Source organism: Anser anser (genome assembly GCF_964211835.1).
Source record: "Anser anser genome assembly, chromosome: 1".
NCBI lineage: Eukaryota > Metazoa > Chordata > Aves > Anseriformes > Anatidae > Anser > Anser anser.
Window position 1 is genome coordinate 70,396,714 of NC_139720.1, and position 25,299 is coordinate 70,422,012.

Here is a 25,299-nt window from a genome sequence, read left to right on the forward strand (position 1 = left end):
AGTGTTTAGATTGGTTCTGCCCATAGTAAATGCTCTTAAAATTTACCTCTTCCTGGCAGGGGTAGAAATAAAACATAATTAGTCCCACTGAATTCTATCAAATTATCCTGATGTAAAGAAAAGGCAAATCTGGGCCACGAAGTCCATGCTAGAATTCTGGTATGCGTACTCCCTTTTCCAGTAGCTTGGTCTGATAATGCAGGAGGTGTAGTCTTATTTCACAATAAAGGTACCTGTTGCTAGGAGGGCCAGTTACTGTCAGTATGTGATAGTAAGACTTTTCTGAGGAGCAGATGTCACTCACTTCCCACTACAAAGATCAGAGTGTTGCCACAGTTACGTGATGTGAAAGTTTTCTCCCTGCCCTGCCATCACAGTTGTACCTGACTAGAATGCTTTGACAGCACTGATGGCAAGAGACAAGCCAGCTGATGTTTCACATGATCTGCAAGACTTTTCATGTCTAAGCAAAAGATGAGAATTGTATTTGCAGTCAGATGGGAACAATAGGATTCTCTCTTTCTCTCTCTCTCTTCTTTGGTAGAAAAATCCAGGTATTTCAGTAAAGAAGAAAATACACATGCATTTGAAGAGGATCAGGAAAGCCTTATCAAGTGTTCTTAAGCCATGCTCGGGTTCTAGCCCACTCTGGTGTCTCTCAGAGGCTGTTGGAGGGTAATCAACCATTAAGACCCTCACTTACCATCTCTGGCACTTTTATTAGTTGTTCAAGCTAAAACCGTACTGTTAAAAATTTCTGATCTGTGACTCAAGACATCTCCATATTGACATGCAATATTCATCTCACTCACAAAATACAATACATCTATAAATAGAAAAGTTAGTTTTCTCTGCAAGTGTATTTTCAGCTCTTACTCCTTGCAATGGAGACCAAAGAGGATAATTCATGTGAGCTGAAATGTCATTGGTTTTTTCTGCATTCATTGCCCTTAACTTCTAGAGCTAGATTTCACCAACTAATTTTATGCTCACACAAGGCAGGAAAGTGAGCACTTTGGACCAATTATGCTTCTGGTGTTCACACTTGCCCATGTGTCACCAGAACAAGCAACATTTTCAACTAGTGGTTAACGAAAAGTTGTTTGTACACAAAAGTCTCCCTTTGTGTCTAAGGAGGGATTACCATTAATGAGCCTGTGTCCTTGGCCCTTTAGGCCTGAAGTTCTACATTACTTTGATGCTTTAATCTACTGGTGGAAAACTCTGACTTAACAAGTGGAGAGGAAAAAATCAGAACATACCATAACCAGCTACTTGTAATGAAATGCATCTCTCATCCCACATAATGGTTTCACAAATAAGAAAAGGACTTATAATTTGTATATATAGCTTCATGCAAAAGACTACTTGCATGAGGCTATATATCCAAACTATATATTTAACTGAGGGAAGAAGAGCTCATCCCTACATTAAGTTGCCAAGTGCTCTACCATTTTCTGTAGAGGTAACCCATCATTTTCCCAGATTCCCTTGGTGAAACAAACAAACAAACAAACAAACAAACAAACAAACAAAAATTACCCCAGTGCTTAAAGATCAGACCCAAACTGTAAGGTCTGTGCAATTAGCAACTTTGGGGCATACAGCTATCTGTAGATGCTACTACAGAGTGATAAGGTGTGAGCAGGAGATCCTGCTGGAGCACCAGGCCTCATAATGAGCTAAAGTCTCTGCTGGGAACCAGGAAAGTGATGAAGACAACACAAAGACAACAACACTGCATAAGCACAAAACTGGAGTGCCAAACCCATGTTGCTCTGGTATGCACACTGTGCAGAAGATAAAAAACTGCTTGCGCTTAACTGGTACTAGGTGGAAGAGTCAAGGATAAAATAAAGTGTTTTGTCTTAATGAGTGTATATGGTAAACAGTAGGATGCCAGTATGAACTGGATAATTGCAGAGGTGTGTTGGGGTACAAAGTCTTGCAAAGTCACCAGTACCCAGGCAACCATATAAGTAACACTGTACAAAGTCAAGGTTGTCCCAATAACACCACTGGAAACACCAAACTTGGGCACGGATGCAGCAGAAGCAGGAACAACTAGGAAAAAAAGTAATGTGGGCCCATGTTTATTTGAGGGCAGTTTGGATGGAAAAAGAGAGAAACAAGAGTGGTGAAAAGGTGGGTTTAGAAATAGAAAAATGGGAGATAAGGTACAGAATAAAGGGCAGGCTTTTTTGACAATAGGAGCGTGGACACCTACAGAAGGTGATGAAGCTGAGCTTTGCATCCAAGTCCACAAGAATGCCAGAGGGACCCCAATTACCCACTGGAGACTCCCTCAGGCCTTTGTCTGAAAGACTTGAACTTGGTGTGCAAGAGTGGAAAAAGGACACATGGACTTGCATCTTAGTACTAAATAATGGGAAGGAAAAGGAGATAGTGTGGTAATTCAGTAATAATTGGGTGTGATTCATAAGACTTAAAAGTGATGATTAGTGGCTTTACAGTTGTGTGTTCATTTAGATTAATTATCATTTAATTGCTCTATTAGTCTCTAAGTAGTGTACAGCTTAATTAAAAAACATACTCTCTTAATTCAGTTATGTCTCAAGCCTGCAACCTGAAGGAGAGAATCAGACACTTTCAGCAACATACAGCTACCAGCTCTGGCTCACCAGCCTGAAAAAACAGCTCTATCCATTAATCAACAGGGGGAGCCTTCGCCCCATCTCTAGATGGATACTCAGCCTCCCATCCAATTTCTCTGCCTCCATCCTCCCACTGAATGACACCTGTAACCCAAAAGATCCAAAGTAATTTTAAAGGAATAAGAAGACATTGATCTTTCTGTTCTCCGGCTTGCTGTGCTCAGCTCAGGACACTTAATTTTCTTGCTTTTGTACAGGAAAATGGCAGACCTATTGGTGATTGTGATCTTTAGCAAGTGATTGTGAGTTTAGCAAATGGCTTCTTGGTGTCATCCCTGTGAACCTGAGGAAACCATGACAGCATGAATAGATCTTCTCCCCTGAATGCATAACTGTGATGGAGGTAATCTCATGTTCCCTTGGTTCCCTGCTTTCCCCCATACTTTCCTTTTGCAGAATCTTTTTCTGGTGCTGCAACATCACTTCCTTTCCACCTCTTTGGGACCCACGTATCACATGCAGCTGGCTGGCAGATTTGTGATCCACTGATCAATTACACTGGATGCCAAAGCAGGAAAGTAGAATCATTGCTGTGCTAGAGCTGTGAAAAATGGTCTTTGAGGTGGCACATGCCTTAATGGTAAATTTGTGTCTTGGATTCTCCAATAGCATGTGACGTTAGGACCAAATATCTCACATGTGTATCCCTCTATCTTCAGAAGTATGTTTTTTGACACATTTTTTCAGAAAAAGTGTTTTTAAATCATGAGGTTAGTGGGGTTCTGAGGAAAGAAGTAGTGGGAGGAATATCCTAGTTAATACAATTTTCATTACATTGAACATTTTATTGTAGCTCATGCATTCCAAGTGAAAAACATTCAGTTTTGGCATCTTCTCTCCAGGCATAATAGTACAGCTATCATCTCCCCTTCATTTACTCAGTTCATCACTCAGAGCATTGCAATTTTGTCTAATTCAGAGAGAGTAAAAATGTACCAAATCGAGAATATCTTCCTTTTTACACTGGAAGAGGCAGCTCTCCAAAGCACCATGTTTCCTTCCTTCCCACATACCAAAAAGCATCTCCTGAAAAGGCTCAAATTGCATAATAGCATTTGATCATTAGTCTCTGAACTAAGAAAAATAACAGCTCATGAATAAAAACACGAACAATGTTGAATGCACCTCTGCCCTATGGGGTATGGAGAACAGCTCAGTGCCATTACAGAAAAAGAAACATATGAGATCATTTCTAAGATTAGAGTCCACTTTTAAAGGGATGTTAATCTAAGTTTGGGGTTGCAGCTTTTCATGGATATATGCATTTTCTTGCACGTTGCTCAAAAGTCCTTACCAGTTTAGGGTATGATTTTACAAAGCCAGATGCCAATTCTGAAGCATTAGTTCAGGCTGTTTTGTATGAGTAGCCTTTTGCTCTGCAGTTAAATATCTGTCATTGTAGCTAAGAATGGTTCAGGGAACATACAGTCATTTATTCAAAAAATTGACATTTGTACTGTTACTGTGACTAAGCAAATAGCCCACGGTATTGGGTACTTCTTTTGTAGAGGAAAATCTCTTTCATGGGGAAAGACTTTAATTCACCCATTCAGACACCTGGTGACAGAAATTGTTCTGTGTTGGTCATGGAAGTCATTACCAGCACTGGTAATGAAACTATATCCTTCACAGAGTAAATACATTTTTGATAACACTAGAGAACTGAAATGAACTTAAGAATTTGCTCATTTTTACTGTGAATATTGGTGGGGCTACAGGATGTATTCTGAAATCTTTCTTTATGCAAACGATGGGATGCTCCATCCTGGGGAGCTACAGAGAGGGGCAATCTTAGGCCTGGCTCCTTTAGGCTCATTTAGGCAGTAAATGTCTCTCTCTCGTTTATGGTTTCCACCACTCCATAGCAGGGTGCATCTGGGACAGACATGCAGCACAGTCTCCAGTTGTCTCAATTCCACACACATCTGGGGATCCACATAACAGGGCAGTCGTCTACTGAACAGACCAGTGCTGCTGGTGGTAGAAAGCAGTGCAGGCAAGACAATCACATCCGAATCCTTACCAGTGGCTCAAAAGTACCTACTGGTCATCCTAGATATGATTTTTTCACTTTTTTTTTTTTCTCTCGAGATGTCTGGAAATCATAAGTAGAAAGCATTTTTACATTGACCTCCATCAGAAATCCTCTCTGGTTTCCTATACCACTTCGAGACAGATAGAAGCAAATCTGTAGAGGAAATTTTTCTGTTTGGGCATGGTACTTCATTTTCATTTCATGTTTCAAGGTTTTGTTTGTTGTCCAATTTTCTGCCCTGCTGTGCTCAATGATAAATATATCAGTATTTTCAAAAGAAACATCCCCGAGAATCCTCTTCATAAGACAGCTATTAAAGAGACTTTCTTTACCAGAGAGAAATATCACTATTAAGTATTTAATAGACAGGATTACTTCATACTTCACTTTCGTGTTTATATTATGGTTATCTTTCATATTTCTATTCTTCAGTAAATCAGCTTGATACATTCATTCCTTTTTGAGAGTTGGTCTTAGTCACCAGAGTCTGTTCACCAAGAACCATCTGTTCCCCAAGATTTCCCTCCTACACACCACAGTAGAATTACGCCTACAACGAGTTTCTTCTATCAGAAAAGAAATGACTATATAAGCTAGGTGACTTGAGTCCCTAGGGAGACAACACCAGTACTCACGTCTTTGCTCATAATTATTTTAAAGCCTGCAATACCCACTTCTCAAGGACCAGCTCTGGAGGGTAAGTGAACCTGTTGGCCTTACTCTCCTGGAGTCATAATTTAATCCTAACCGTAATTTAACAATGCTTTACATCATGGTGGTATAATCACAAACAATGGATGAGGAAATCTGTCCAACTTCTGTTTGCCAGTCACCTGAGAAATATTTTAGAGAGGAAACACCACTTTTTGATTGTCTTTCCTTTCCTGTATCATGGAGACAGTATGATCACACAGTCTGTGTCAATGTTCAGTCAGTGCAAATGGGAATAGCTCTGCTGATGCCATGCATTTCATCTGAGGACATAGCTCCTTTTGTCTTTATATGATAAAGTTTATATTGAAGGATCCCTACTGTACAATAACCAGACGTCAATACAGAGAGGGCAGCAAGCCCAGAGTTTAATCCACTGACCTGGGATTTGGACATGGATTTCCCAGCTTCAGCTCCCTACTCCTACGGTCTGCTCACTCCTCACTTCCTCGCTACACTACTGAAAGCTCCAGACACGTGCAAGAACTGGGAATAGGGAAGGCATGGATGGCGTTGTGCTACTCCTCCTTCCCCAACAACCCCCACCACAATTTCATTGACTGTTACTAGGTGCTAGTTAGAGGTGATCCTCCTCAGATTCCTTCCTCTGCCTTTTTGTGATCTTGTAGAAGTCACTTAATCTTTCCAACTCAGACTCATCCCGTCTACCTTAACTAAGTAAGCGTCTGGGAGAGCTTAATCGGATTAGGCTGAAAGAGCTAATAGATCTGCTACGAACGTATCATCTTCCATCAAATCCTTTACAGCTGCCAAATAATATTGAAGTAGGGGGCCTCAACCAAAGCACAGGATGTAGATGACGGAGTGGAAGCTAGGATGCAGCCTGTGCTATGTCTTTATGCTTCACCAATTGCCAGTCCATGTGCACCACTGGTAGCTGTCACCTTTATTTATGTTACTCAACAAAGAAAACAAATTGCAGGGGAAAAGTGAGTGTAAAAGTGCATGACATGCCTTCAGCTGAAAACAACCCATGGAAGAATGAGAAAACCAATAGCAGTTTTCAGATCAAAAGGGATCCTATAGAAGAAACGTTTCTCTTGCACTGTACTATGAAGTATTTCCACTCAGTCCCTAAATGACCTGTTGAACCAGCCCCCTGGAACTGTGCTGCTGGCCTTAGAGAAAATCTAATCTCCTTTAATAAATTATTAAGGTTTTCAGAAGAGAAATGGCATTTATTGTTACTTTTTTTTGATATTACAGCTTAGGAGCCCTAGTATCTCACCAGTGTATGAGGCTCAGCTATGCTTTTGGAGCTGAAATTGATCTAGCATTGCTGCTAGAATGAAAACTAATATAAAGAAAAGGTGTTCTGGGGAAATTAAATGTAGTGCCTGCTGAAGGATAGGGACACCAAACAAGGTGTAGCTAGAGAAATTATACAGGAATGCAGGAACTACTATGTAGCAACAGATGTAAGGTGCATTTGTTTTTAGCCCCCACCTGACACAGGTGCAAGGGATGTTTCAAAGCAAGATAAAGTTGGCACTGGGCAGCTGGGGAATCATGTCTTAACAGTTAGACCTCATCCTGTTTCCTTAGGAGGAAGGGACTGCTTTAAGTGTTTAAATCTGTGATACAACCCCAACACTCTATACATATTTTACTCATACTATATTTTTTATTCATTGGAATGCTTAGTACAGCTTGAAACCTCATTTCATTGTCTCAATAACAATGTATACAATTAATTTCAAAATCCAATTGTTCTTCGGTAACGTACTCTCCTTTTTCAGTGTTATATCTACTTTTACTTTCACTGAATATCCCCTTATCTGGGCACTGACTTTATCTTATTTTGGTTTTATTTATTTTTAGCATAGATGTCTCTGGCCACTCTGGTTTCATTTTCTGATGATTCTCCTGATACCAGGGATTTGAACATCTATTAGTGCATGAGCAATCTGTCAAGTATACAAAGCTGATTGCTTTCCTAGAGAGCATCAACATTCCAAGGAACCCAATGTTTCAATAGGCCCGTGGCCCATGAAAAGACAATTTTTTTTTAATTTTTATTTTTTGAAGAGGATGCTTTCAAAGTTATAATATGAGTGGCCAGGGAATAATATTGCTTGATGTTCCTGAACCTTCCAGACTGCATTTGACACGGAAGTGACAGAAGGATAACTAAAGGTCTCCAGATATGTCTTTTGGACTGCAAATAGGTTTTGGTTAAGTATTCCATTAATACGTAAGTATTATGTAGCCTTCTTTTTCAGTAAGTTTTTTATAAAGAAGACCCATATAATTTTTCAGAGAAGAAAACAGACACCTAACTTTGACATGACTTACCCAAGGTCACATCATTAAGAAGTAGAAGAACTGGGAAGAGAACCCAGCTATTCTAAAACCCTTCTGGATGTCCCACTCCTTCCTTAACTGTTTCCTTCATAAGAACTACCATTTGAGAGCTATGTTAACATTAAAATTATGGCACAGACTCAAAATCAAACCCATGTTCACGGGAAAAAAAAAACAAAACACACTGCACACATTTTAGGATTAGGAAGATTATTTATTTGTAACTGGAGCATAAGAAACTATGTTTAATAAAGGCAGGATACATTGGAGTGAATAGTAACAAACTCAGATGACAGACCTGTGAAAGAACCTATTCTTTTCATAAATGTGACAAGCTCTCTACTTTAGATGTGCATTGTTATGCTGCAGATTGTGAGGAGACCACATGCCTCCAGGGAGAAGAAAGAGGAAAGCAAATGGGTGAAGCAGAGCAATGCAAGCCTGAGAGAGTACTAGCACTTTAGGGAACAGTTAAAGGTGGTGTTAGCTGGAGAATGCCTCCACAGGCCTCTAAACAGGCTAGGAAGGTAGCTCATCCCCAATCCAAGTTTATAAAGAAAGAAGATACAAATCACTGCCCTATTGGATTACAGGAAGAAGTGGGGGAAAGGGATGGAATGAGCTACAAAGAACCTGCTGCATGTTGTTGAGTGTACTGACAAGTATGTAAAGAGAAACAGGAAGGTACAAACAAGTTTAATGTGCAACTTTCCTATCTGCCAATTAAGCTCTAGGCAGAAAGAAAGTCAAAAGTTTGCAAATACAGTTCACGGAAGATGCATATAAACTCTACTACTTTTATACTTTGCTCTTTAGGCTTTTTTTAACCCCATAAATGAGTTTCAACCTATTCTAATAAGGAGCTAACATTTATTTGGAGGAAAATTGCCTAAAGGCAGAAATCCTAATGTGTTCTGCAGAGGTAACATAGTTAGAAAATGTGGAAATTGACACTAGGTGATCCAGCGGTTTAATTTAAAAACAGGCAAGAATGGTGAAAACTGTTGTCAAAGGATGACATGGGAGAGAGACTGAGGAGAGACCAATGTGTGGCTGAGGCAGACACTAGCAAATTAAATAAATATATGTATACCAACTTAGGCACAAAATCAGAAGAATCTTCCCTGTAATTCACATATCAACACTGAGGCTGCTATGTCAACTCTTATTTGATACAGTATGGATCCCAAATCAGCACTGAAGTAGAAGTGTGATGGTACATGAAAAACAATCTCAGATTTCGAAAGCACCCCTTCAAGAACATTTCATACAGCCGATTTTGTCTAAATGAGCTGGTAGCATGCAATTGGATTAGGCTAAATGCGTGTCACTGCTATAAACAGCAGCAGGGAACCAACGTCTTAGGACTCATAGAGCTTGTTCTTTCATGTCTCCTTCAGCGGGAGGTTAATCTTTGCATTTTATTACAGACATAAGTAAAGCTTCAGTTTAGCCACAACTTTGGGCCTCTAGCATCAAAAATGTTTGCTTGCTTTTGCAATAGTTGCTCAGCCTCCACACTCTCATGCCAAATAACAAATCAGGTATGTTCTCTCAAAGATCTTTTTGGAACCTTCCCAGGAAACTTGCCATAAATTTTATTTTGAAAAATTACTTATGAATGCATATATTTTGCAACTGATTCCATCCAGCACAAAGAGTCATTTAACTGCATGTATTTCCATGTAAAAGCTACGACTTCTACTTAAATTATTTGCTTTCTCCTATTGTCACCTGGGAAATGTTCACCTTTGAATCAAAGATAAACAATGTACAGGCTCAACAAAAAGAAACATAACCACATTTATGTGCACCTACTTCAGGTTACTTATTGCTATTTAAAATACAAAATGGCACACATGGAGAAGTAATATCATGCTGTCCTGGTTCCAGTTAGGACAGAGTTAAGTAGCTCATAGTAGCTGGTAGGGTGCTATGTTTTGGATTAGGATGAGAAGAGCGCTGATAACATGCTGATGTTTTAATTGTTGCAGAGCAGTGCTTACACTAAGCCAAGGACTTTTCGGCTTCTTGCTCTGTCCTGCCAGTGAGCAGGCTGGGGGTGCAGCAGGAGCTGGGAGGGGACAGATCCAGGACAGCTGACCCAAACTGGCCAAAGGGGTATTCCATACCATCTGACGTCATGCTAAACAATATATAGGGGTGGCTGGCCGGGGTGGGGGGGCCGGCTGCTCGGGGATAGGCTGGGCATCGGTCAGCGCGTGGTGAGCAATTGCATTGTGCATCACTTGTTTCGTACACATTATTATTGTTAATACTATTACCATTATCACTATTATTATTATTATTGTTATTATTATTTTCCTTATATTCCTTATATTATTATATTCCTGTCTTAATAAACTGTCTTTATCTCAACTCACAGGCTTCACTTTCCCGTTTCTCTCCCCCATCCCAGAGAGGGAGGGGGGAGGGTGAGCGAACGGCTGTGTGGTGTTTAGCTGCCAGCCGGGTTAAACCACAACAGTCCTTTTGGCGCCCAACGTGGGGCCCGAAGGGTTGAGATATCGACAAATCTGACCAGAGTGTGTTAAACTAAAATTGGTATAAGTATTAGACCTGCTTAATAGTTGCTAGTCACGATGTTGATTGCCTTAATCTCCAGTCTGCTGTGCCTGTTTTCCAAATTGAGTTTTATGGTGCGTTACTTTCTGTATGTGCTCCCTGTTGCACTGTTTATCCTTTCCGGGCCCTGGTTTAAGATTGTTATGGTACTGTGCGGTGTAGCAATGGCTTATGAAATGATGAAATATCTGGTCACGACTTTAACCTGGTATTTGTACTCAGCACTGACGTCGACTCTATACTTTGGAACCCATATCTCGGAAACTATTAGCAATTACACCTATTGCCTGTTTTCGTTAGGGAGCCAATCTGTGAAGGGGACAGGGGAAGACATGTTTCCCTACCTGTTCACTCTCCCTTTCTCCTTCACCACCACCCTCTTATCCCCCGAGCTAGTTACGGTGGTTCTCCGAGATGTTGAATATCCTTGGGATACTCAGACCAGCCTGCTCTTGTTGTTATGTCTCCTGAATGCGCTTCAGATTTTGTGGAGGGTTAAACAACTACTTAGGAATCTCATCCGGAGATCTGTCTTGAGGCGGGATAGTTGCGAGTGGCAGGGAGTGTGGGAGGATATGGGCAGGTTTCTAGAGCAGTGGTCACCTCCAGTGTTTTGGACATTCACCCCTGAACAACTGCAAAATCCTAAAAAGCTGGCAGAATGCTTGAAAAAAAGGTGTCATGACTCTGGCAGTTCCAAAGTGACACAAATCACTGTAGCGTGCTGGGGTCTGGCTTGTGCCTATCGAGCTGCAATTGATGCTACTAGCAACCTAGCTCCAGCTCCTGCAGCCGTTCCAGCTCCAGCTCCTGCAGCCGCTCCAGCTCCAGCTCCTGCAGCCGCTCCTGCTCCTGCAGCCGCTCCAGCTCCAGCTCCTGCAGCTGTTCCAGTTCCAGCTCCTGCAGCCGCTCCAGCTCCTGCAGCCACTCCATGTGCAGCTCCTGCAGCCGCTCCAGTTCCAGCTCCTGCAGCCGCTCCAGCTCCTGCAGCCGCTCCAGCTCCTGCAGCCGCTCCAGTTCCAGCTCCTGCAGCCGCTCCAGTTCCAGCTCCTGCAGCCGCTCCAGCTCCTGCAGCCGCTCCAGCTCCTGCAGCCGCTCCAGTTCCAGCTCCTGCAGCCGCTCCAGTTCCAGCTCCTGCAGCCGCTCCAGCTCCTGCAGCCGCTCCAGCTCCTGCAGCCGCTCCAGTTCCAGCTCCTGCAGCCGCTCCAGTTCCAGCTCCTGCAGCCGTTCCAGCTCCTGCAGCCGCTCCAGCTCCTGCAGCCGCTCCAGCTCCAGCTCCTGCAGCCGTTCCGGCTCCTGCAGCTGCTCCAGCTCCTGCAGCCGCTCCAGCTCCAGCTCCTGCAGCCGTTCCAGCTCCAGCCCCTGCAGCCACTCCAGCCCCTGCAGCTGCCCCAGCTCCTGCAGCTGCTCCCACTCCTGTGTCTGGGTCAGAGAAACGAGCTGTAGCAGTGCAAGTTGACCCCGCAGAGGGTATTCCAACCCCTGTGGCAGACCCTGTGGCTGGGTCAGAGAAACGAGCTGTAGCAGTGCAAGTTGACCCCGCAGAGGGTATTCCAACCCCTGTGGCAGACCCTGTGGCTGGGTCAGAGAAACGAGCTGTAGCAGTGCAAGTTGCCCCTGTAGACAAGGTGAAGAAATGGTATAGAGGCTCAGGTCGTTTACAACGCAAAAAGTCTTCTGCTAAGTCTGGGCATAGTGAAGACGAGGCTGGGCCATCAAAGGTGCAGGAGACTGAAGATGAGGATGAGGATGTCGAAAAATCAACAGTAACTACCCGGACTCTACACCAGCCATCAAAGGTGCAGGAGACTGAATATGAGGATGGGGATGTCGAAAAATCAACAGTAACTACCCGGACTCTATAGCAGCGTGAGCTACGAGATGTGCGAAAAGATTTTGGTCGCTGTATAGGCGAGCAGCTTGTCACCTGGCTGCTCCGGTGCTGGGACGCTGGAGCCAATTATGTGGAATTAGAGGGCAAGGAAGCCAGGCAGCTGGGATCCCTTGCTAGGGACGCATGCATTGACAAAGCAATTGGAGATGGAGCACGATCTCGCAGTCTCTGGAGGCGTCTCCTGTCAGCTGTGCAGGAAAGGTATCCCTTCAAGGAAGAACTTGTATGTCTACCAGGCAAATGGACCACCATGGAGAAGGGAATTCAGTACCTGAGGGAATTAGCCGTACGGGAAGTAATTTATAAGGACCTAGACGACGCACAAACATCCGCAGATCCAGATGCAGTCCAGTGTACACCACCTATGTGGTGGAAGTTTGTACGGAGTGCACCATCATCATATGCCAGCTCATTGGCAATAATAGCCTGGAAAGCGGAGGAGAATCCCCCAGTGAATGAAGTGGCTAAATTACTCCGGCAGTACGAAGGAAATCTCTCCTCTTCCCTACAGGCCTGTGTCTCGGCTGTGGAGAAACTCTCTGAAGAGGTCCACCAACTTAAAGAGAATTTATCTTCCCCTCCACCTGAACGAACCAGTGTCCACCAGCTAAAAGAGAATGCTTTGGAGAAACTTTCTGAAAAGATCCACCAACTTGAAGAAAGATTATCTTCCCCTCCACCTGAACGAACCCGTGTCCACCAGCTAAAAGAGAATGCTTTGGAGAAACTTTCTGAAAAGATCCACCAACTTGAAGAAAGATTATCTTCCCCTCCACCTGAACGAAACAGTGTCCACCAGCTAAAAGAGACTACTTTGGAGAAACTTTCTGAAGAGGTCCCCCAACTTAAAGAAAGTTTATTTTCCTCCCCACCTGTACAAACCAGTGTCTCAGCTATTAGGGGTAAACGTTCATCTGTGCAAGGAAGACAATATGGTGGGCACACACACCGCGCCACCCTGTGGTTTTACCTACGTGACCATGGAGAGGACATGAGAAAATGGGATGGAAAATCTACTGCGACCCTAGAGGCACGGGTACGTGAATTGCAAAAGAAAACAATTGGGAAAAAGGAGTTCTCTGAAAAGTTTGCTGCTCCAACTTCCAGCAGGCAGTCCTTTAAACACAGAAACGAAGATTCTGACCAGGACTAGAGGGGCCCTGCCTCCAGCCAGGGGGAGGAAAGGGACAATCGAGTTTATTGGACTGTGTGGATTCGATGGCCTGGCACGTCAGACGCACAGAAGTATAAGGCTTTGGTAGACACCGGTGCACAATGTACTCTAATGCCATCAAGCTATAAAGGGCCAGAGCCCATCTGTATTTATGGTGTGACGGGGGGATCCCAGCAGTTAACTGTATTGGAGGCTGAAGTGAGTCTAACTGGTAATGAGTGGCAAAAGCACCGTATTGTGACTGGCCCGGATGCTCCGTGCATCCTTGGCATAGACTATCTTAGAAGAGGATATTTCAAGGACCCAAAAGGGTTCCGCTGGGCTTTTGGCATAGCTGCCTTGGAGACAGAGGACACTAAACAGTTGTCTACCTTGCCTGGTCTCTCAGAGGACCCTTCTGTTGTGGGGTTGCTGAGGGTTGAAGAACAGCAAGTGCCGATCGCTACCACAACTGTGCACGGGCAGCAATATCGCACCAACCGAGACTCCCTGAGTCCCATCCATAAGCTAATTCGTCAACTGGAGAGCCAAGGAGTGATCAGCAAGACTCATTCACCTTTTAATAGTCCCATATGGCCAGTGCGAAAGTCTAATGGTGAGTGGAGACTAACAGTGGACTATCGTGGCCTGAACGAAGTCACGCCACCACTGAGTGCTACAGTGCCGGACATGCTAGAACTCCAGTATGAACTGGAATCAAAGGCAGCCAAGTGGTATGCCACAATTGATATCGCTAATGCATTTTTCTCCATCCCTCTAGCAGCACAGTGCAGGCCACAGTTTGCTTTCACTTGGAGGGGAGTCCAATATACTTGGAATCGGCTGCCCCAGGGGTGGAAACACAGCCCTACCATTTGCCGTGGACTGATCCAGTCTGCGCTGGAGCAGGGGGAAGCTCCTGAACACCTGCAGTACATCGATGAATATCATTGTGTGGGGTGACACTGCAGAGGAAGTTTTCGAGAAAGGGAAGAAAATAGTCCAAATCCTTCTGAAGGCCGGTTTTGCCATAAAACAGAATAAAGTTAAAGGACCTGCACGAGAGATCCAGTTTTTAGGAATAAAATGTCAAGATGGACGCCGTCAAATCCCAATGGATGTGATCAACAAGATAACAGCTATGTCTCCACCAACTAGCAAAAAAGAAACACAAACTTTCCTAGGTGTCGTGGGGTTTTGGAGAATGCATATTCCAAATTACAGTCTGATTGTAAACCCACTCTACCAAGTAACCCGTAAGAAGAATGCTTTTGAATGGGGCCCTGAGCAACGACAAGCCTTTGAACAAATTAAGCAGGAAATAGTTCATGCAGTAGCCCTTGGGCCAGTCCGAACAGGACCAGATGTAAAGAATGTGCTCTACACCGCAGCCAGGGAGAATGGTCCCACTTGGAGCCTGTGGCAGAAAGAACCTGAGGAAACTCGAGGTCAACCCCTGGGGTTTTGGAGTCGGGGATACAGAGGATCTGAAGCCCGCTATACTCCAACTGAAAAGGAGATATTGGCAGCATATGAAGGAGTTCGATCTGCTTCGGAAGTGGTCGGTACTGAAGCGCAGCTCCTCCTGGCACCCCGACTGCCGGTACTAGGCTGGATGTTCAAAGGAAGGGTCCCCTCTACACATCATGCAACTGATGCTACATGGAGCAAGTGGGTTGCACTAATTACTCAGCGAGCTCGAATAGGAAACCCCAGTCGCCCAGGAATCTTGGAGGTGATTATGGACTGGCCAGAAGGCAAATACTTTGGGATATCATCAGAGGAGGAGGTGGTTCGTGCTGAAGAAGCCCCCCTGTACAACAAGCTACCGGAAAATGAGAAGAAATATGCCTTGTTCACTGACGGGTCCTGTCGTATTGTGGGAAAGCATCGGAGATGGAAAGCTGCTGTACGGAGTCCTACACGACGAGTTGCAGAAGCTGCTGAGGGAGAAGGTGAATCGAGTCAGTTTGCAGAAGTGAAAGCCATTCAGCTGGCTTTAGATATTGCTGAACGAGAAAAGTGGCCAGTTCTCTATCTCTATACTGATTCATGGATGGTAGCAAATGCCCTGTGGGGGTGGTTACAGCAATGGAAGCAGAACAACTGGCAGCGCAGGGGCAAGCCCATCTGGGCTGCGGCATTGTGGCAAGATATTGCTGCCCGGGTAGAGAACCTGGTTGTAAAGGTACGCTATGTAGATGCTCATGTGCCCAAGAATCGAGCTACTGAAGAACATCAAAACAACCAGCAGGTGGATCAGGCTGCTAAGATTGAAGTGGCTCAGGTGGACCTGGACTGGCAACATAAAGGTGAATTATTTATAGCCCGATGGGCCCATGACACCTCAGGCCATCAAGGTAGAGATGCAACATACAGATGGGCTCGTGATCGAGGGGTGGACCTGACCATGGACACTATAGCACAGGTTATTCATGACTGTGAAACATGTGCTGCAATCAAGCAAGCCAAACGGTCAAAACCTCTTTGGTATGGAGGACGATGGCTGAAATTTAAATATGGAGAGGCCTGGCAGATTGATTACATCACACTCCCTCAAACCCGCAACGGCAAGCGCCACGTACTTACAATGGTGGAAGCAACCACCGGATGGCTGGAAACATATCCTGTGCCCCATGCTACCGCCCGGAACACTATCCTGGGCCTTGAAAAGCAAGTCTTATGGCGACATGGCACCCCAGAGAGAATTGAGTCAGACAACGGGACTCGTTTCCGAAACAACCTTATAGACACTTGGGCCAAAGAACATGGTATTGAGTGGGTGTATCACATCCCCTATCAGGCACCAGCCTCTGGAAAAGTTGAACGATACAATGGACTGTTAAAGACTACACTGAAAGCAATGGGTGCTGGGACATTCAAAAATTGGGATACACATTTGGCAAAGGCCACCTGGTTAGTCAATACCAGGGGATCTGCCAACCGAGCTGGACCTGCCCAATCAAACCTGTTACGCACTGTAGAAGGGGATAAAGTTCCTGTAGTGCACGTAAGAAACATGCTGGGTAAAACAGTCTGGGCTACTCCTGCCTCAGGAAAAGGCAAACCCATTCGTGGAATTGCTTTTGCTCAGGGACCTGGATGCACTTGGTGGGTAATGCAAAAGAATGGGGAGGTCCGGTGTGTACCTCAAGGGGATTTGATACTGGGTGAGAATAGCCCATGAGTTGAATTGTAGTATGTTAATTATTATATAATAATGTATGTCATCACTACCATGATTGCTATATATCATAGATGAAAATGGTGATTAATTAGAATGTATTGGACAGAGTGTAACCTGAGCATGACATAAATGGTATGGAATAAGGGGTGGATATCTGTCCTGGTTCCAGTTAGGACAGAGTTAAGTAGCTCATAGTAGCTGGTAGGGTGCTATGTTTTGGATTAGGATGAGAAGAGCGCTGATAACATGCTGATGTTTTAATTGTTGCAGAGCAGTGTTTACACCAGGCCAAGGACTTTTCGGCTTCTCGCTCTGTCCTGCCAGCGAGCAGGCTGGGGGTGCAGCAGGAGCTGGGAGGGGACAGACCCAGGACAGCTGACCCAAACTGGCCAAAGGGGTATTCCATACCATCTGACGTCATGCTAAACAATATATAGGGGTGGCTGGCCGGGGTGGGGGGGCCGGCTGCTCGGGAATAGGCTGGGCATCGGTCAGCGGGTGGTGAGCAATTGCATTGTGCATCACTTGTTTTCTTACACATTATTATTGTTAATACTATTATCATTATCACTATTATTATTATTATTGTTATTATTATATTCCTTATATTATTATATTCCTGTCTTAATAAACTGTCTTTATCTCAACTCACCGGCTTCACTTTCCCGTTTCTCTCCCCCATCCCAGAGAGGGAGGGGGGAGGGTGAGCGAACGGCTGTGTGGTGTTTAGCTGCCAGCCGGGTTAAACCACAACACATGCACAATTGACTTTTCTGTTAAATTTAAAATTAAATATGATAGATTTTGGATTTCAGCTTGGTTTCCAAGGCAACATTTCCAGCTACTGTTGGTGGTGGTTAAAGGATGAATGTCAAGCCCGCGATTTCCTTTGTTTCTGGTCCCCCGGTTCGATTTCTTTTATCATCCAGTCTTCCCTACTGAAATACATGCTAATACAGGGGGAAGGATTTCTTCATACATTCAAAATAATATATATTTTTTTTCTCCAAACAACCTCCCTAAATGAAGGGCACTCAAAGAGGTGTAGATTAAAGGAGAATAAATGAAATTAACATATTCAAATTATTTTCAAATATGATATCCAGATTTGTATATGTACAAGTCTGCACAATGTTGATAAATATCCACTGGAAATAATCTACAATTTTACTATTTATCCCTAACAAGCAGATGGGCTCACACATTGCCATTTTCAGGAGCAGAAACACATTTCAAAACCAAAATGAAACGAGGAAGAGATCAAGAATACATGTGCAGGTTTTTAACCGAACACACTGTCACTAAGATGACATTTTACAACCCATTCAGATAGCTGCATTTTCTACAATTACAGCATTATGGGATGACAAGGACTGCAAAAGAGCAAGAACCAGTGCCACTGCTTTCTGAAGACAAGGGGCAAAACACACTGGAGAGCATATATAGGACAGGAAGCATGTCCCAGCTCCACAGGCAGGGCCTGATCCAGGCTGGAGGCCTGGTCCCTTTGTGATTTTGTTTCTTACTAAAAAAACGTGGTTGGTAAAGAGAGAGAGAGGACAGCTATATATTTGCATGCACATAGAAAGGAAGCCTTCGTTGCGTTGTTTAATGAAACTAAGCAGACTCAAAAGCATATCGCTGCTGTTTCTACTTTTGTCTTTACTCTTTCTTGTTGCCTTTGCAAGCAAAATATGGGGAATCATGGTGGTTCCCCTCCTCTTCCCAGGGAGAAGGGGGTTGGATCTCTTCTTCTTCCCAGGACACTCACATGAGCCCAGGCCACTGTATTTTTGTTCCTCTTTTACCTTTTCCAAAACCTCTGTAGTGGCAGAAGGCTGGCTATAGCTCTTTTAAAAGACACTATTCATAATGTCCTTCGGACACTAGAGAGGATTTCTAGGAGCTATTTCCTCTTTGCCTAAGTAACACACAGCCTCCCTCTTAAATGATGTCAGTCATAAAATAAGAACATACAGGAGCTGCTTTTTATTAATTACAGTTCATCTTCCCCTGGGCTGCAATATGCTCTCTTCATAAGTGCCTTGCACTGCAATTGCCCCAGCTCATTCTTTCTACAAAATCTAAACTACTCCCATCTAAGTTGAATACCAGTAAACACTTCCATCTGCTGTGTAGAGATGCCTTTTGCATACGTTTGATTAAAAACCTCAAGATTTCTCTTCCTGGGCTATACGCAATGTGTCAGTTACTTTAATGTCACAGAGGCTGCCCTACGACTGTCTGAGCAGTTCCTGGATGGGGTGGGAGGGTGAGGTACCTATAAATGTTCCATCCTGTCCTTCCATCGCACTCTCCAGGATACCTTCAGTTCACTCATCCTGTAATGATTCAGTGACAAACTGTGCCTAATTGATTCAGTGACAAACTGTGCCTAATAGTTTCAGAATTGGAGAGAGACAACCCTTGGCTGTGTAAAAGCACAGACAGCAATGCTACTATGAATTGAACCTGAAATGAACCTGAAATTGAACTTTGTGAAATGACTGACTTAATTCCTACAGAGCACCATATACACTCTGAATTTTGCCTTTAGACATTCATAATTCAAAAAAGAAAGGCTGCTGTGGCCGTTCCCCTCAAACTTGTGCTCTCATTTTTTATTGCTGATATTCTCAGCTAATGCCCTTTTCTACCCCTTTCCTCATATGATATGTAAACAGATTTAATTTCTGAGGTCTTTACTGAAATGAAGAAAAGAATAGAAAGGCAGAAAGGGTAATATTTATTTTATTTCTCCAGAAAGCTGATTAAAAAGTCTTCCTTTGAAGCATGGTTCTAGATACCAAATGAAATACAAACAGAAATGTTCTGTGCTCTCAGAAGGATGGCTGAGAATGAATGCAGGCTGGTGGAGCTGAGGGGGTATCTGATGTTGTCACAGGATGACGACAGAATTAGCATATCACTATAGTGTAGACAGCAGAGAGACCACATCTGGAGGCAGCACTTAAGGAAGGCTGCTTGTGACCTGAATGGAGATAATTTCATGGCACTGCTGTTCTCAACTTTTCTTGTCCTGACTAGACAGCTCCATGGGCCAGGGAGACTGGGATCTTACCAGTAACCCCTGCACGCCCCCAGTGCTGCCTATCAGGTCACACTATCCCACAAATCCTAAAGCCCAGCATCCTGAGGTCTGCTCCTAGCACCCTCACTTACAGGCAACTGTTACATTTTTTCTATTCCAGGATGCTCCTCCCTTACTGTCCTTGATACTTCTTTGTTTTGGCGGTAGTAAATGCTGTTTTATTACTCATTTCCTTTACAGCAGGTGTGTAATGGTGCTGTAAAAGGCACAGATGCAGGAGGGCTGGACAAGAACAATGTGAAGTCAGGCGTTGCTCCTGTGGTTTAAAGGCAGAGGGAAATACCTTACAGACAGGTTGGCTTACTCCCCCCTTTATACCACCTAACCCTCACCTTTAACCCAGCTGAAGTCTCTTTTAGAAAATAGAAAAATCTCAAACTTTATGTAGGCCTCTGGAGTTTTCCTTTCTGAACAGAACAAGAGCTTCAGAAGAAGCTGAAATATAAAGTTTTTCCCCAGTCTGCCCATGAGAAAAGACTGAGAGCCTTCCCTTCACCACCAAGAACATGATGGAAGAGTTAACAGCGCACTGGTTGATACAGGCACAGCGACTGTACAGGTAAAAACAGATACTGCCACGTTAGTAATGTCATATTGTCAGGGTTTCTTTTTCTTTCTTTTGTTCCCACTGAGATTTTACTTAGAAACCTTTTCTCTTTTAACTGGCATCCTTGTGTTATCACTAGCAGCACCTAAAGCTTGATTTGTCCCTGGTCATACAATCCATTTTAAACAATCTACATGGGTCTGGGGACTAATCTATCAAATTTTGATACAGTGGCATGGTAACATAATTAAAAATAGAGATCCTGACAAATTTTAACGTTTAACATTGCTCTAATTTTATCACAGTATGAATCCATTTAGAATGATCCAATTTAGATCACCTGGAATAACAGTGAACTTTTCCAGTCGTGTCATACAAACATTAATGTTAGAACATCATGAGGGTTCACCTAAACTAAAAATCAACTAAACTTGATGCAGATATTTCAATGTTATGGAAAAAGTAGTGATAGGATAGGAATAATACAATCAATTAATACTAGTCAATATTGGAAATGCTATAGAAATAAGAAGCTCTCATTTTGCTTAAACCGTGCAAAATTTGCATGGTTGATAGTGAAGCGAATATTACAAAGGCTCATTTGTTTCACGCATTTTGGTTCTCAGTGTGATGTACCTTTTACTTACAAATGTGAGTGCATTTGCAGTGTACATCAGAAGATGGGAACGTGTCCATCAACAAATTCCTTTGTAGTTTACTTATGGTTAATATTTTACAGCAAATTAATATTAAATACACTCCTGTCTGATAAGATACCGACCTGAAGGCAACACCTTCTCTTTCAAGGCTCCTAAGGAAATGATAACCTTTGAAATTTGTCAGCTGTCTGATGTAAAAACTGAAAACTGTCTACATCAGGCAGTTTAACAACTGATCTATATCTTTATTACTATAACTTCTCATTGCAGATATATATAACACCTAAGCCACTCCCTGACAAACAAAAGAAAAGTTGTCCTAGGCCCTGAAGTAGAGTGAGCTCAGCATATCAAGTTATTGATGTAGTCCTACTGGAAAGTCTTCTCAATTGGATGAAACTCAAAACACATAGAATTATTCCTGTTAGTCACCATGGATTGCATAGCTGCTCTACCTGCAGTGCACCTGAGTTGTGTATTTAACCTACTGTTTTGCTACTTTCTTTTCTATGTGGCAGTAAATTTTACAAGTGCTAGTCACCCCCTCCTCCCCCCCCAACTGCAAAGGACTCTCAGACTACTACTATTGCATTCAGATTAAGTGCTAAAGTAAATTAAATGGGGTAGACAGTAGCCCCAGTGTACAGGTCCTTTGGGGGGGGGGGGGGGGGGGGAGAAAAAATTCTTTATCATTCACATATAGAAATAAAGAAAATCAGAGTAGGAGGGAGGGACCTTATAAGATCATGCTCTGTCCCTGGACATGCATTCTTTGGGTATTAATTTGATTGATATCTATGAGAGTAAGCATGAGATGAGTTAGCACTGCCCTACAGAAAGAACATACCTGACATAGTACTAAAAATACAAATTTTAGACTTTTTTCTTTAACAGGAGACTGTTGGTGAACAATTGAGGTATTCCACACCCACTCCCCCCACTGAATATATTGCTTTATTCAAACCTCAAAAGATACCAGTGAAGGTAATGGCTGCCTCTTACTTTGCAAGCTAGGCTATTTAAAACATTATTCAACACTTGCCAGGGCACAGGAGCGTAGCCGAAGGAAACAGAAGATCAGTGTCTTAGCAAGGTGGACAGTGCAATGTGTACAGACCAGGGAACAGCACACTGCTCAGCAGCACATTTAGTGCCATCGCTCTGTTGCCTCATTTCAGACATGACATATGTCCAGCCATACATGCACAGCACATCAGCTTAGACAACTGCCAAGATATAATTGAGCGCTCTACATGTGAACATCCTTGTCCAGTAGCTCCAAACACACTGAATAGTCAGGATAACTCTTTGGGAAACACTCTGGGGCAGATGCACTCAGACTGGCTATCCCTAAACTAATCAGTAAAAGCTGTGAAAGCTCCCTAGCCATAAGCACCTAATGCAAGCTGCTTTACTTGCACGGTCTAGAGAACGGGAAGTAAGTGAACAAGCAGGTGCAAACCATCACCTGCATGTGATGAACAGCATTTTCTAGTCTAAACCCAAGATACAAGATGTATACTCATTTCTTCTGAGTTTCACAGACTGTATGTAAAACCACAGGCTGCTGGTAGGAAACAGCAGCTCCCCCCTCCCTTCCCCCCCCCCCCCTCCCCGTTTAAACTGAGACCTCCAAAAGCACCTGTGTTGTTAGTGAGAAAAACAAGCTGCAAAAGCACAGGCTGGTGAGGAAAGGGAAACAAGAAGCACTGTTGGCTATCACCCAAATGTGTTGATGGCTCAATGTGAACAGAAACAGAGATAGCAGGCCCCAAACTTCAGCAAATTTGCCTTTATTTTTTTCCCCCGTCTGCAATGATGCACTGAAATGGCAAAGAATTTACTTACTGTTGACTGCAGTTGCTGGGGTATGTGGGAGGAATGGGTGACCTGGCAACACTGGTAGCTGAAGGAGACGTGAAAAAGGAACCGAGCAGATGATGGCTGTAATGCTCTACATATCATTACATGGAAAACAGAAGTAGAACTGGGCACCAACTTCGGGTCAGTGTTGACTTGGAAATGTAATGGTGCAGCCAGAATGTTAGAGTGATGTAACCAAAACTTTCCCTGCAAATTTCTGGGGCTAGGGGAAAGTTCTAGGAAAATATGTTTCTGGACCCGAAAGCAGCAAACCCTGCTTGTCAGAAAGAAATGGAAGAAGTAATACGGGAAGGATGCATACTCTTCCAAGCTTCAAAATGAAAGGCTGAAAGGAAAAATTTTGGAAGGCTGACAAAATGATTTAGCGTTTCCATGCACCTTGAAGTTCAAGGCCTCTGCACTGTTAAGAATGGTTACAGTCCTCTCACTCAATGTACGGTGCACATGGAAAAAAATGACAGAGAAGAATCTAATTACCTTGCCCTAAGGCTCAGAGAATTTCCATTGATAAAACTCCTTCAAAATCATAAAGCTGTTACGTTAAAAATTCTGAACTGCAGTAAACTTCATTTATTCTTTATTTCTTTGGTATTCAGGCTACAGTTAGAGTGTCCTGATGCCCTTTTGGACATCACTACCAAAACATTGACTTTGACCACAGTTTGTATTTCTGCTCATGCTAGAACAGAGACAAGCAGAATCAGTATTCAGAATTTCTAGCAGAAATCAAGCTTTTAAAGGATCAGATACATTGGGTTAAAATATAAGAATGAGAGAACATGCCACAGTATTTTTGGTATGTGTATTTTAAAAAAAGATTTATTTTTCCTCTGAACTTCCATACTTTGACCTCTTGCACATCCTTTCTTAGTGTAAATCTGTCAAATGTTCTTTATGATTAAATAACTATTATTTGATGCTTGAAAGAGATGCTAAATCAATATTTTGCCATACATTTATGAAGTGATTAAAACATTATATTAATGCCCCAGAAATTAAAAAAAAAAATAATTTTGATATTTCCTATGGAATGCTAAGGACTAACACTTTAAATCAGCGTAAAAATCGGAAATCAAAACCTGGCTGTACTTTCTTTAATAAATAAGAGCTTAAGCCCTGCACAGGGACAATAGGGACAATCCCTTCCCTGAAGATCTTATACGATGACAAAATGGAGCAGATGAATGAAACAAAAGGATGGACAGGAAGACAACAGTCTTGTCTCTCAGTCCTTTCAGCAAGTCTGTATTTGTTCTACACCTCTTTCTGGATATGCCTAGACATGTTCAACATCCCTGTCAAAATTCTTATCTACAGTACAGATTATCTCTGCCGGCAATTTCTCTGTTTTCCCACTTTTTGTGACACAGAACACATGTAAGGTTCTGTGCCCTTTTTGCCACCACAAAACAAAACAAACAAAAACAACACAAAAACAAAACCCCCCAAAACAAGAAAACACCCCCAGTTTTTCTACTATCTTGAAAATAATACAAAAGTAAACACAGTTTTCACAGAGGAATATTTGCATATCTCAAAGAAGATATGGTGTGGATCTAAATCTAAGAAAACTAAATCTAAACCTAATCATAAACTAAATCTAAGCCATTCTGACTAAATTGTATGTAGTTGCTTAGGTTAAAATCTCATGTGTCATTATTGTCTCTGTACAATTTCCTTAACACCATATGGCTTTGAAGGATAGATCATCCCAGCCTTCCTAGAAGTCAAAATGAAAAAGGATGAGATACTTTTTACATATTGTAAAGATGCAAGCCTGGAAATTCTTAATCCTTCTCTCTTTCCCTGGCAAAATACAAATCCCCATATTGATGTTCTGCTCTCCCAGGATCATGCATACAGCGACTGTGTAACATGGTAGGTAGTCAGGTAAAAATGGTGATAATATTTTACAAGAAGTTAGTAGTCCCACCTCCATGTTCTTAGAAATTTGGTTTATATCCTTCGAATAGAGTACCTAAAAAGCTGAGCTGCACCTTGTGTATGAAGTATTAGAGAGAAAGCAGCTAGCAAGAGAATATTTGAATAAGCAGTCACACAAATGAGCTCTAAAGCCACATTCTGGTTGTCCTGGGACTGTGCAATGTGGAAATCTGGTGGGGTAAAAACTTCTACCCCTAGCATATGAAAAGACATCACAACAGTATTCTCTTCATGGGTGTACTCTTCTCCAAGGCTCACACACTTACAACATCTTTTCTAACTTCAGGTGTCTAAAGGCTCAGCATTCAGTCTAAGATGCTTCCCAGATTGGGCTAAACACTTTGGACTAAGTGCATGTGTACTTAAGCTACTTTAATTTCCTGTGAGAGCCTGAATCACAGTCCAAATTACCACTGAAAGTCCAGCCCCTCTCCCACAGCAGTTTCCTGTCTGCTGGCACCAGGCTTTGAAAGCCACATCAGGAGCTGGACCAGTACAAGGAGGAGTTAGATTTTTAGCCAAAAAGGGTTTTCTTGCTATTGTTGTCAGGTTTGGGGGTTCTTTGCCATCCTCCCCGCTGGTGGTTA

General features: G+C 42.9%; 2 protein-coding genes across 14 annotated transcripts in view; one reads left to right on the top strand and one right to left on the bottom strand.

Annotated features, from left to right (window-relative positions):
* Positions 1-25,299, bottom strand: part of FAR2 (fatty acyl-CoA reductase 2) — a gene marked incomplete at its 5' end in the record, with an annotated part of 161,986 nt that overhangs the window by 50,394 nt on the left and 86,293 nt on the right. The window lies entirely within an intron of this gene.
* Positions 12,645-21,554, top strand: LOC310900508 (uncharacterized protein). Its single transcript, XM_083838593.1, has 2 exons — positions 12,645-20,237; positions 21,155-21,554. Exon 1 carries the CDS (start codon positions 14,320-14,322, stop codon positions 16,564-16,566), a length of 2,247 nt encoding a protein of 748 aa, XP_083694719.1. The 5' UTR covers positions 12,645-14,319; the 3' UTR covers positions 16,567-20,237; positions 21,155-21,554.